Here is an 11,531-nt window from a genome sequence, read left to right as displayed (position 1 = left end):
GGCTCCAGGTTCTGAGCTGTCAGCACAGAGCCTGATGCGGGGCTCAAACTCAGGGACCGTGAGATCATGACCTGAGCTGAAGTCAGATGCTTAACCGACTGAGCCACACAGGCGCCCCTCTCATAAATAAGTCTTGGTGAAGACATTATTTTTATGTTACAGGTAAATTTTGGTCAAAAAAAAAAAAAACAACTACCACAAAAAATGGTCATAGGCATTGCCTTTTAAGAGAAACAAAAAAAAAAAAAAAAAAAAAAAAGGAGGGAAGGGGGAGGCATTCAGTGCTGTAGAACTGATGACTGATACTCTGACCATGAAACTGGAAAATAGACTTCATCTTTTATGCCAATTGCAATAAAGTGAGAGTGGCTTCTGGAGCACTGTCTTGGGATAAATTCTGAGACCACTTCCAGCCTCCATGGGAAGGAAATGGTAATCAGTAAGGACAGAGGATCCACAGTATATATGCCATGCATCTGGTACCCATGATGAAACAGCATTAAAAACAAGCAAATCAGTAAACATCACAGCCTTACCAGATAAGCCACCCACATCCATCTTCTTCAGGTTCTTTGCCTCCAGAATGACCACAGTCAGCTTGCCAGCAGTAGGTACATAGCGAAGGGAGAAGCAGATATCACCCAGTTTCTCTTGCTGTGAAAACCAATAAGAGAATATGTGACTCTGTGAATGAAGGTGAATATAGTTTGTACACATACATTGCAAATTCCTCAGGAGGAAGATTAGGACAATTAGAATTTGAAAGTGCTCGGGTTCATTGGCATGTACCCAGTGGTCTTTCATTCACTAAGATCTGAAGAGTGATTGTAACCCATTTCAGTTTTAAATAGCTCATCTATACTTTATCATTCATCAAAATATATCCATAATTCAACAGTTCAGGAAATGAGACCGAGATGACATTTTTAGAAATTCCACTCTGAATAGCACCACAATGCTTTTGGCACAATTTCATAACTTTATTAAATGGCTTTGAAAAGAGCCTAGCACTCCTTGAGCAGAATAAATCTGCCTAAATTTTTGTCTTTTTACCTTTCAAATAGGATTATGTCTACTACTTTATATTTAGATTTTTGGGAAGAGGACTTGTATTACTGTTAGACTGACTTTTTTAAAGAATTTTTTTAATTTGGAATTTTTATTTACAAGTAAGCTCTACACCCAATCTTGAGAGCAAGAGTCAACATGATTTACCAAGTGAGCCAGCCAGGAGCCCTTGGACTGAATCGTTAATGAGAAATTCAGAATTCCTAGGAGCGGAAGGGCAACAAGTAGAAGTTTTTGCCCATTCAGTTTTACTCATTTCAAGTGAGATCTGAATATTCCCTTATTCTCCCCTTACTTGTACAAATCTAAGCAGTAGGTTGGAAATTTGAAATGTACAGTCATACAAAGCACCTCCTAGCCCCTCAGGTTATTTCATTGCTTTCCTACTTTAGGCCTAAGGAACAGTCACCAGTCCTGTACTCTGACATTTCTGAACATTTGATTCAGTTTAAAATGATGATATTTAGAAGTTTTACTTTTTCTCAGAAAGAACTCCTATGGGTTTGCAGCCCTTAGTACCTTCTTAGGATAACTAATTCAGAGCCATGATATTGTTCAGCATGAGTAGAATTCTTGCATTCACATGTGTAAGTATGAGAATGGGCGGGAGACTGAAGGATCTAAACTATATTTTTAAGTTTATTTTGAGAGCAATAAAGTGAGCAGGGAAGGGGCGGGGAGAGAGAGAATCCCAAGCAGGCTCAGCACTATCAGTGCAGAGCCCCATGTGGGGCTTGATCCCGCAAACTGTGAGATCATCACCTGAACCAAAATCAAGAGTCAGACAACTAACTGAGCCACCCAGGTGCCCTAAACTACTGACACAGGAAATTAGGTATTATGGCAAATTAAGGTTTATTTCTTAGAATACCTTCCTGCCCCCCCCCTCAAAAAAAAGTGAATTCTGATTCCACAGATGATGGTTGTATCCGACATCTGCAGTTGGACTCAATGTAAGAATAAGATACAGAAGGCCTTCTCATGTTATGTTCTTATTATGACTGTATTTGGCCTTATTGATAACTTTATGTGCTAAATCAGCCCAAGTCTCCAGTGTAGAAATAACTGCCTAGATGTAATTTAACAACCTCAGGAAATGTAATTCCTTTTACTGGCCATATAGCCATATTTTAAAAAGGAAAGGGAATCTACCTGTTCTGATTTATCTATAGGTGAAAAATAATGTTATGTGTATGAGAGAGAGAGAGAGAGAGAGAGAGAGAGAGAGAGGAGTTTGTGCTTAAGTAATGCTTTATTGGAAACATAATATGAGTTTATAATCCCAATTGATTCCTTGAGTCCTCATAGCATCTTATCCATCTCTTATGTCACTAAGGACTCTTTGTTTATTATGCACATGTCTTAATTTTCCCATATGACTGCAAACTCCTTGAAGACTGGTCCTTGTCTGAAATATCACTTTCCTTGCATTCTCAAAAAAGTAAATAAATGGAAATTTTAGATAATATCGCTGTTTTGAATTACCTAGGTCATATCTCCCTTCCACTAATGTAGATAATAGTAACTTGTAATGTGCTAAATTCACCCGAGGTGCCTACTTATTCTCTAGGAATTAATTTACACATGAAGAGAATCTGGTAGAATAAATTCCATTTCATAGTCTGAAAATACAGAATGGGAATCAATACCCTAGGAATTAATACAGGGTGTGGACAGATTCATCTGAACCTTAGAAGAGAAATATAAATGAACAAAATTGCTGTTCAAAAATACTCATTAGGAGGATTCATTTTGCAGGATTCTATCTTTTTGCCACAGTACCCTCCCTGGGGGACTCACTGTCTTGCAGAACCAGGTGACTCTAACCGTTCTAGTTAGGCGCTTTAGATATGACTGTTCTCTCTTAAACAGCACCTCTTTTGTAGTCCAGTCTAAAGATACAATTTATGGCATCTCAGTTGTTTCAAGAAACATCACAACTTATCTTTGTTCTAATACTTCTTTATTATTCAATCTTGTGAAACATAGGGAATTTTTAAGATTTTGCATAATGTCTAGTTTGAAAGGGTGTGGTTACAGAGTTTGAACCTCCCATGCCTCAGGTAGGAGAAGTATGTAGTTACCTGTAATTGTAAAGTTATGGAGTGGAAGAAGAATGAATGTTTGAGGGGGGGGTGGTGAATAAAGATGGATGTTTTGGGAGAAAGGAAATATGGAAAAATGCTTATTTAGCACCACTTAAGGATTTACATTTAATCCTTAATTTAGGAACTTGAACGTATGAGATTTCACATGCTATAAAATTATAACTGGTATGACAAATTAGTAATTTAAAAATACATGTTTAATCAATTGAAGTTACTTTTTAGTGTATGAAAATCTTCTTCCTTCTGGATCTGTAGGCCACTTGAAGGCTAGTCATTATTTGGGAATTTGTATTCCTTATGGCATCATTTTCTTGAAAAAGGTGAAGAAGGCATCCAATTCATATGAACCTTTATCTTATTAGTTACATTTTTTGAGTTGTAACTATTTGAGTATAAGTATATGCTTTTTCTAATTCCTTAAAAAGCAACTTTAGAGGCACCTGGGTGACTTAGTCGATTGAGCATCCAACTCTTGGTTTCAGCTCAGGTCATGATCTTGAGGTTCATGGGTTTGAGCCCTGCATCAGGCTCTGCACTGATAGGGTAGAGCCTGCCTGGGATTGTCTCTCTTCTTCTCTTTTTGCCCCTCCCCTGCTCTCTATCCCTCTCCCTCTCTCTAAGTAAATAAATAAACATTTAAGTAGCTTTAATAATTCTCTAAAACGAAATTTGAGAATTGGGGTAACTTCTGTTACATGCTGGTTTGACCCTTGGTTTAAGGCATTTCTAAATAGGATCGCAATGTGTTTTTCATATGTTGTGGATGAGGTGGGAACCCTAAGTTCATGTGAAGCAAGAAGAGCCAGGATATGCACCCTAGAGATGCTCTGATGCCACCCCGCTAAGGACATAGCTGTCAGAGCTCTGCATGGAGCTGACCTCTTCCAAAGGTGTGTTCTATTTGGCCATGGCTGAAACAGGCTTATGTCTGAGGCTTACATTCATTGTAAGCATGTGCTGTTACTTTAGAATCTTAGGTTGATGGTCTAGTACCAGTATGACTTGTAGGAAAACAAGTATTTTCTTCTCCTCCATAAAACCTTTCCCTGAACTTCTGTGATTAGATGGAGATGCACTTCTGTTCCTAGATTCTTGTTCTAGCCTATGAAGGCTTTATCTCTGGTCACTTACACAGAAGAACTGGAATGATCTGATAGTTGTATGTGGACAGTTTTATGTCAACCTCCCTTACTTAATAGTTTTCACATGTCAGTTTGCAAGAAAGATGGTTGGGTAGCAATATGCTCCTTTAAAATTTTTTTTTTTAAGTTTTATTTATTTATTTTGAGAAGAGAGAGAACAAGCAGGGGAGGAGCAGAGAGAGAGGGAGAGAGAGAATCCCAAGCAAGCTCTGTACTGTCAGTACAGAGACTGATGTGGGTCTTGAAGGCATGAACCATGAGACCATGATCTGAGCTGAAACCAAAAGTTTCAACTGACTGAGTCTCCCAGGTGCCCCAGCAATAGCCTCCTTTGATGGTAAGCCTCATTATGTATCACTTTAAAGTTTGAGAAACCAAGACTTGCTACACTTAAAAAAAAAAAAAGTTTTCTTTATTGGGGTTCTGGTGATGAGAAACAAAAGTGGTTCTTGGAAAACTTCCAGAGAAAGATGATCCCCAAACCTACATCTCAGATGCTTATTTGTCCTTGACATTTCTGTGTCTTTTCTCAACAACAGTAGGTACTGTTATGCCTCTTTTATTCATGAAGAGTTTGAGACCCAGAGGTTACATATGGTTACATGGGCATCTCAGTGCAGAACTGAACCAAGGTCCTTTGACTCAAAATAATGAGTTTTCTTTATTGTCAGACTGGCATCTGGAATGACAAACTAATGCTCCGACCGACCACCCACTTAGATACTCCATTCTCACTTTAAATTCATTCTAACTAAATGTGTTCATTACCAAATCCTCCCCTTGACTATTATTTCCAATACCCCTTTCTGTTAGGGTCTCTAAGTAATTGGTTTCCAGTGACCAATGTTCCTTCTGTTTTCCTTTAGTCTTTCAGCCCATAAGTCTTGAAATTTCTGTCTTTGTCAATGTCTCTCAAATTGGATTAAAAAATGTTTATTTTGAGAGAAAGAGAGAGAGAGGGAGAGAGAGAGAGCGCGCGCGAGCACACGTGAGTGCAAGGGAGGGGCAGAGAGAGGGAGAGAGAATCCCAAGCAGGCTCTGCTCTGTCAGCACAGAGCCTGGCATGGGACTCGAACCCACGAACTGTGAGATCATGACCTGAGCTGGAACCAAGAGTTGGATGTTTAACTGATTGATCCACCCAGGTGCTCCTCAAATTGGATTTTTAAATTTTACTTAATTTTTCCCCATCATGATCAACACGACCTCTACCCTCATCACCTCTACCTCCAATATGACCCTCCATCTCTGATATTTGTCATTGTCACCATCACTATCACCACCTCCATTACTTCTAACTCTACTGTTTGAGATCAAGTTCTGAACACTTCAGTCATGTTTTTTCTGCAACAGTCTGATGAAAGATCTCATTAGTCATAGTTTCTCCAAAAACTATTTACCAATGTCATTTTCCTGACTTTCAAGAAACTCTGTACTTTGTCTCTGCACTAACTATCCAAACCTTCTCCTTCTCCTTCACTGTTTGCTCAACCTTCAGAATCTATTTTGAATCTGACCTCTTCTCCCTACTTAAAGGCCTTCACTCTAGTACAGGTAGGGAGACCAAAAGCATTGATTTGCAAAAGACTCTTGGTTCTAGCCTTAAAATTCCTGTATACCCTGAAAAACCTCAGTCCCAGGCAAACTGTTACGATTTATAACCTTAGGTCCAAGTTCTCATTCCTGGCCTACACCTCTCTGATAGCCTCCTAATAGCCTTTCTGCTTCCACTCTTGCTCCTTCCTAGAGTCTTTCTCACCTATGAGGCAAAGGGATCCTTTTAAAATGGAAATCTAATCATGAGACTGTCCCTATTTAGAGCCCTTTCATGTCTTCTCATTTCACCTAGAATCCTCCATATTCCTCAGACAAGAAGGCCCATGTGGTCTGACCCTCTGCTTCCTACAGTGCTCCTGATCTTTCTCTTCTCAACATATGCCAGGCACACTTCTACCTCAGGGCCTTTGGCCTTACTGTTCTTTCTATCTGCAATATTCTTCCCCCAGATACTATCATGGGTTGTTCTATTAGTTTATTCAGCTTTCTGATCCTGTGTCACTTCTTTAGAATTTTTATATGGCCATCCTATATAAGGTCCTATCTGGTCCTAAATATACACACTACTTGTCCTCTTGCCCTGCTTCTTTTTCATCCTACCATATATCCCTTAAAGTTCCTTTATGTTTGTTTAGGTTTTCCCCACTAGAATAGGTTTACAAGAGAATTGTTCTTCTCATGGCTATGTTCTAAGCCCTAGAATAGTGGCTGGCACAGAGTCAAGGTCCATATATGCCTCTTGTATGAATAAACTTAGAGTCCCTTCCATCAAATACAGTCAGATTGCTCCCCACATTATCCTTTATTGCTACAGGTCAAGTTCTCCAGGGAAACAGACTCAGAGATTTGAAGGCAGGAGATTTATTGAGGTGTGTCCTTTGGGTCAACACGTGTGTGCAAGTGCAGGAAGCCGAGCTGCACAGGTGGAAATGCTGGGCTATGATGCAGTCCTATCAAAGGCCTCAGCCAATCCTATGGGGAGCTCTGGAGCTGGGATAGCACTTCAGATACATTATGAATTCTTAAAAGGGGTGAAATTTTTATGATCCTGAATCCACCAGTCATTCATTGTGGACAGTCCCCACATCTTGGACCAGAGGGTCTTTTCTGCTGAGGGCGATGCTGAGAAGGAGGGACCCAGTTATGAGCCATCAGCCATCAACGCTCTGGGCAGCCAGTGGAGTAAATAACTTGTCCATAAAGATGGTACAAGATTGCGGTGTGTGTGTGGGGGGGTGGGTGGAGGGGCAGTACACCAAAACAATGACTACATTTCTTCTATTACTTTTTACCACCAAGTTTTTTGCAGTCAGGAAATCCATCTGCAACATCTTTAGGGCTGTTTGCCTAATAAAATTACCCCTGACCTTCAGGCCTTAGTCCAAGTCTGCATCTTTTTAACAAAGTACGTTTTTACTATTCTAGCCTGTATACATTTCTGCTAGTGATCACTTTAAGGCCAGCAGCATAGTGCCTAGAGATGATTTTCCTCCCCATTTCATATGTCAGTTTCCCTCATCTTAAACCCCAGAAGGACAGGGATTGTACTTGATAAGCCCTCACGATCTACCTTATTAGGTAGTATAAATAACTGTTGATAGTTTTGAAATGAGAGCCTCACCAAACTTTTTGCTGCATAAACAGCACAGACACTAGTGCTTTATCAACAGTATATCCAGTTTAATCAAAGAGTCAACTAATGACTATATTTGGAGCTCCTTCTTTGTGCCTGCTGCCATAGACATTGCCATGTTAGGCCTTTCATAAAACTAGAAATGAAAACATTTCTGGAAATGTAGTTTTTATAAGATAATTTTGAAATCCTATAGAGTTGCAGCCGACAGATGAGTGCTTTTGCTGGTGTGATTATCTCACGAAGGGGCCTTATTACTATTAGGAATTTCAGCTTTATGTATAATTTATTTTAGTCAATTGCCTTGATCACTAGGTGGAAACTGCCAGTTAGTGTGAGAAAGTTCCAACTGTGAGATTCAGAGAAATTAACCTGCTCTTTTAGAATACGGAGCTGACAATCAGAAAGAACCTTTGTTCTGAGAAGCTTGACAATTCCATTTTTTTTTTTAAAGCAGCCACTGAATAGAGTAGACACAAATTAATGATTTAATAGACAACTACAGCAATGCCTTTACTTTTTGAAAAGCATTACATATAGATATTAGAACAGAGGTCATCTACAATGGATAAATAAAAAGCTTGATTTAAAATGAATATTTATTTTGGGATGAGCACTGGGTGTTGTATGGAAACCAATTTGACAGTAAATTTCATATATTAAAAAATAAAAAATAAAAAAATAAAAAAAAAATAAAGAAAACTACCTCACCCATAAAAAAAAAAAATGAATATTTATTTGATGGCTTCTGTAGCACCATCCATCATTGTATGTATAAAAAGAAGGGTTCACTTTAGTGACCTTTGCAAGTGGAGCTAAGTTCATGAGCTTGTTGGAAATGCTGTACTTTAGAATGAGTTTTAAAAAGGTACCTGAATTGACTTAATGCTGTGACATTTTACAAGGACATATTCTATTTATGTTAATCTTAAGATTTTTCTGTGTGTCAAGTTGGTGATCGCTTCTCTGAGTTGAGGGTTTTTCTCTGAGGTTGGGAGTCTGTTTAAAGGTGACAAATAAAAAATGGCAGCCTAAAATTTTTGAAATGAAAATTCAGATTATTTGCATATTCTTCATTTATGAAAATACTAGGACATTCTCCAGTTAAAAAAGGATAATGTCAAGTTTTTCATCTTAATAAGAGTTGCTTTAAATATATCCTTTGGGTGGTGGTAGCTTTCAAATTCATTTTATTCCCACAACTATACTCATATTACTGAAGTATCTGCCAAATCAGTATTTACATCTAATGGTCCAGATGGTCACAGTATGAAATGTTGCTATGGATGTATCCAGGCTGAAAAGACTAAATCTGGCCTAGTGTACAAATACACAGTAAATTGCACAGGTGAATGAGACTGTATGTTGTGTCTTTGAATACTTATTTTATGAAGATACTATATATAACCTATTAATTCTGTATTCATTCAATTACTCCTTCGTTCCTTATTTAAAAAAAAATAGGTTGCACTATAGACTCTTCTAGTCTAGTCTCCATGGATACTTAGATGAGTAGGAGGACTTTATGAACTTGCAAATGTAGTGACCTTCTGTCACTGGAGTGACAGATGTAGATGGAGAATAATAATACAGTTCAACTGCACCAATGCCATGGGAGCAAAGAGGAGAAGGTTGAAACCCTCTAGGGTCTAGTAACAGAACTAAGGAGGGGAGGACTTTAATTGGAGATCTTTATCCCTAATAATCACAGTTTCTTGGGCCATGCCAAGTGCATATTCTTTGTAAAACTAATGTGCTTCCCTTGCAAATATAGCTTTAAAACAAATCTCCTAGCTCTCCCCTTTCAATCAGAGCTAGTACATAATGCAGGGCGGGGGGTGGGGGGTGGGGCGGGACTGATAAGTAAATGTCCTACTGAGTGCCTGAGCTGAGATAGAAAGGTCAACAGGAAGATTTGGTGTGAACCATGTGAAGAAGAGGGCAAAAATGTTCTAGACACAAGGATGCACCTACAAAGTCCTGTAACTGCTTAAACCAAATTACTCTTCTCTAAGTTTAAAATTCATGTAATCAAAGACGGATATCAGCTTTATGATTTAGATCTTCAAAATTTCCTTTTAATTTATTGCGACTAAGAAACACATGTGTAGTCTTATTAAAAATAATGGAAACATAGATATTCTGATGTCAAAACAAGAATGATTAAAGTAGAAAATCAAAATGCCTATTAAAAATAAGTAACAGCACAGTACACTGCAGAGCAGTGAACTGAGGTGGGCATTTACTAGTTGCTCATGCAACGGATATTTATTGGACATCTCCTAGATGTCAGGCACTGTTCCAGACACTGGGACACAATACAGCATGAAAAAATCCAATGGGCAAAATAAACATCGTAAAATATAAGGCAAAGTAGTTACAAGAGTGCCTGACACATACAATAGCAAACACTCATATACTACATTTTAACAAAAATCCTATTTTAACTGCTCTCTTTTCTAGGTAGTACCACATCCCTCTGCTCCTTTTCAGAGCCAAACTTCTTGAATGAATTGGTGATAATCACTGTCCCTATTTATTCATGTTCCACTGATTTTACTCTCCATTTTATTGAGATGGCTTCTGCTAAGGTTTCAAATGATCTTCATTGTAGCCATAAATATTTTTGTAACCTGAGGTCTAGGCAGATTTGTTGACATCCCTCTCTTCCTTGGGTTCTGTAATACAGTGCCTTATTGATTGGTTTATCTGCCCTCTGGCAACTCATATTTGGTCTTGGTCTTTCTCAAGCTTTGGTCTTAGCCCATTTCTTTTCTTCATAAACTAATAGAGGCATACCCTGGAGATCTTGCAAGTTCAGTTCCAGACTGCCACAATAAAGCAGATAGCACAAATAAAGTGAATCAAATGAATTTTTTGGTTTCCCAGTGCATCTAAAAGTATATACTATACTGTAGTCGATTCAGTGTGCAGCAGCATGCCTAAAAATGTATGTACCTTAATTAAATTCTTTTTTATACCTTAATTAAATTCTTTACTACTAAAAATGCTGACCATCACCTGAGTTCTCTGCAAACTGTAATCACTGACCACAGGGTCACCAAAACAAATACAATGAAAAAGTTCAAAATATTACAAGAATTACCAAAATGTGACAGAGATACGAAGTGAGCAAATGCTGTTGGAAAAATGGCATTGATAGACTTGCTTCACAAACCTTCAATTTGTAGGAATCTCGATAAAGTGAAGTGCAGTGAAACGAAATATGCATGTATTACCACAGTCTATGGCTTTAGTAACAATGTAGAAGTGATTGTCAAGTGCCAAGTTTGTATCTTGACTTGAGATATTTTGTCTGAGCTCCAGACTCCTATATCCAGCTGCCTACTTGTCATTTCCACATGAGAACATTTCACACACATCTTTGACTCAAGTGCCAAAAATGTAATTCATGATCTTCCTCACAAATCTTTCTCACTCTATTTCAGTAATTGGTACCTGCATCCAGCTAGTTGCTCAGTCCAGAAAAATGGGCATTACCATGGATTTCCTTAGAGTTCAGATTTTTATCTGTTAGAAATCTCTCAGGTGGGTTCACTTGTTTTCATTCCTACCCAATAAATCTCATATTCCAATATGAGAATATTCATCACTCTAATCCAATAATTGGTCATCTAGATTTTTCCAGTAGTCTTAGTTGGTTTCCTTAAATTTATTCCTGAAGTAGAGTGAGCAGAATCACCTTATAAATAACGGATCTCAAAACCCTCAGGTAGGTATCATGTCTCTCCCGAGATAAAGACCCACATCTTTGCCATCAGTTAGAATATTCTCAAAACGATCACATAAACTGTTCCTTTTTCTTGACACACTCTGTCCTCTTGTTAGTTTCCCTTTTGCTTAGTTAACTTTTATTCATCTTTCAGACCTCATTTCAAAATTCATTTAGAGAAACCTTGATTCACCAGACTAAATAAGGCTCTTCTTATATATTCTTTAGTAGCCCCCCCAATGTTTCCTTTGAAATACTGACTATAATAATCACATATTATAATCATGTAC

General features: G+C 38.1%; 1 protein-coding gene across 1 annotated transcript in view; it reads right to left on the bottom strand.

Annotated features, from left to right (window-relative positions):
* Positions 1-301: 301 nt before the first annotated feature.
* LOC125919354 (synaptotagmin-1-like) overlaps positions 302-11,531 on the bottom strand; it is a 321,052-nt gene continuing 309,822 nt past the window's right edge. The window contains exon 8 of the mRNA XM_049625992.1: positions 302-654. Within this exon, the coding sequence (XP_049481949.1) occupies positions 334-654 (321 nt within the window). The 3' untranslated portion in view covers positions 302-333. The remainder of the gene's footprint in view (positions 655-11,531) is intronic.

The sequence above is a fragment of the Panthera uncia genome, chromosome B4 (genome assembly GCF_023721935.1).
Source record: "Panthera uncia isolate 11264 chromosome B4, Puncia_PCG_1.0, whole genome shotgun sequence".
Lineage (NCBI taxonomy): Eukaryota > Metazoa > Chordata > Mammalia > Carnivora > Felidae > Panthera > Panthera uncia.
The sequence above is the reverse complement of the archived record's forward strand: the minus strand, read 5'-3'. Positions and strand labels throughout refer to the sequence as shown.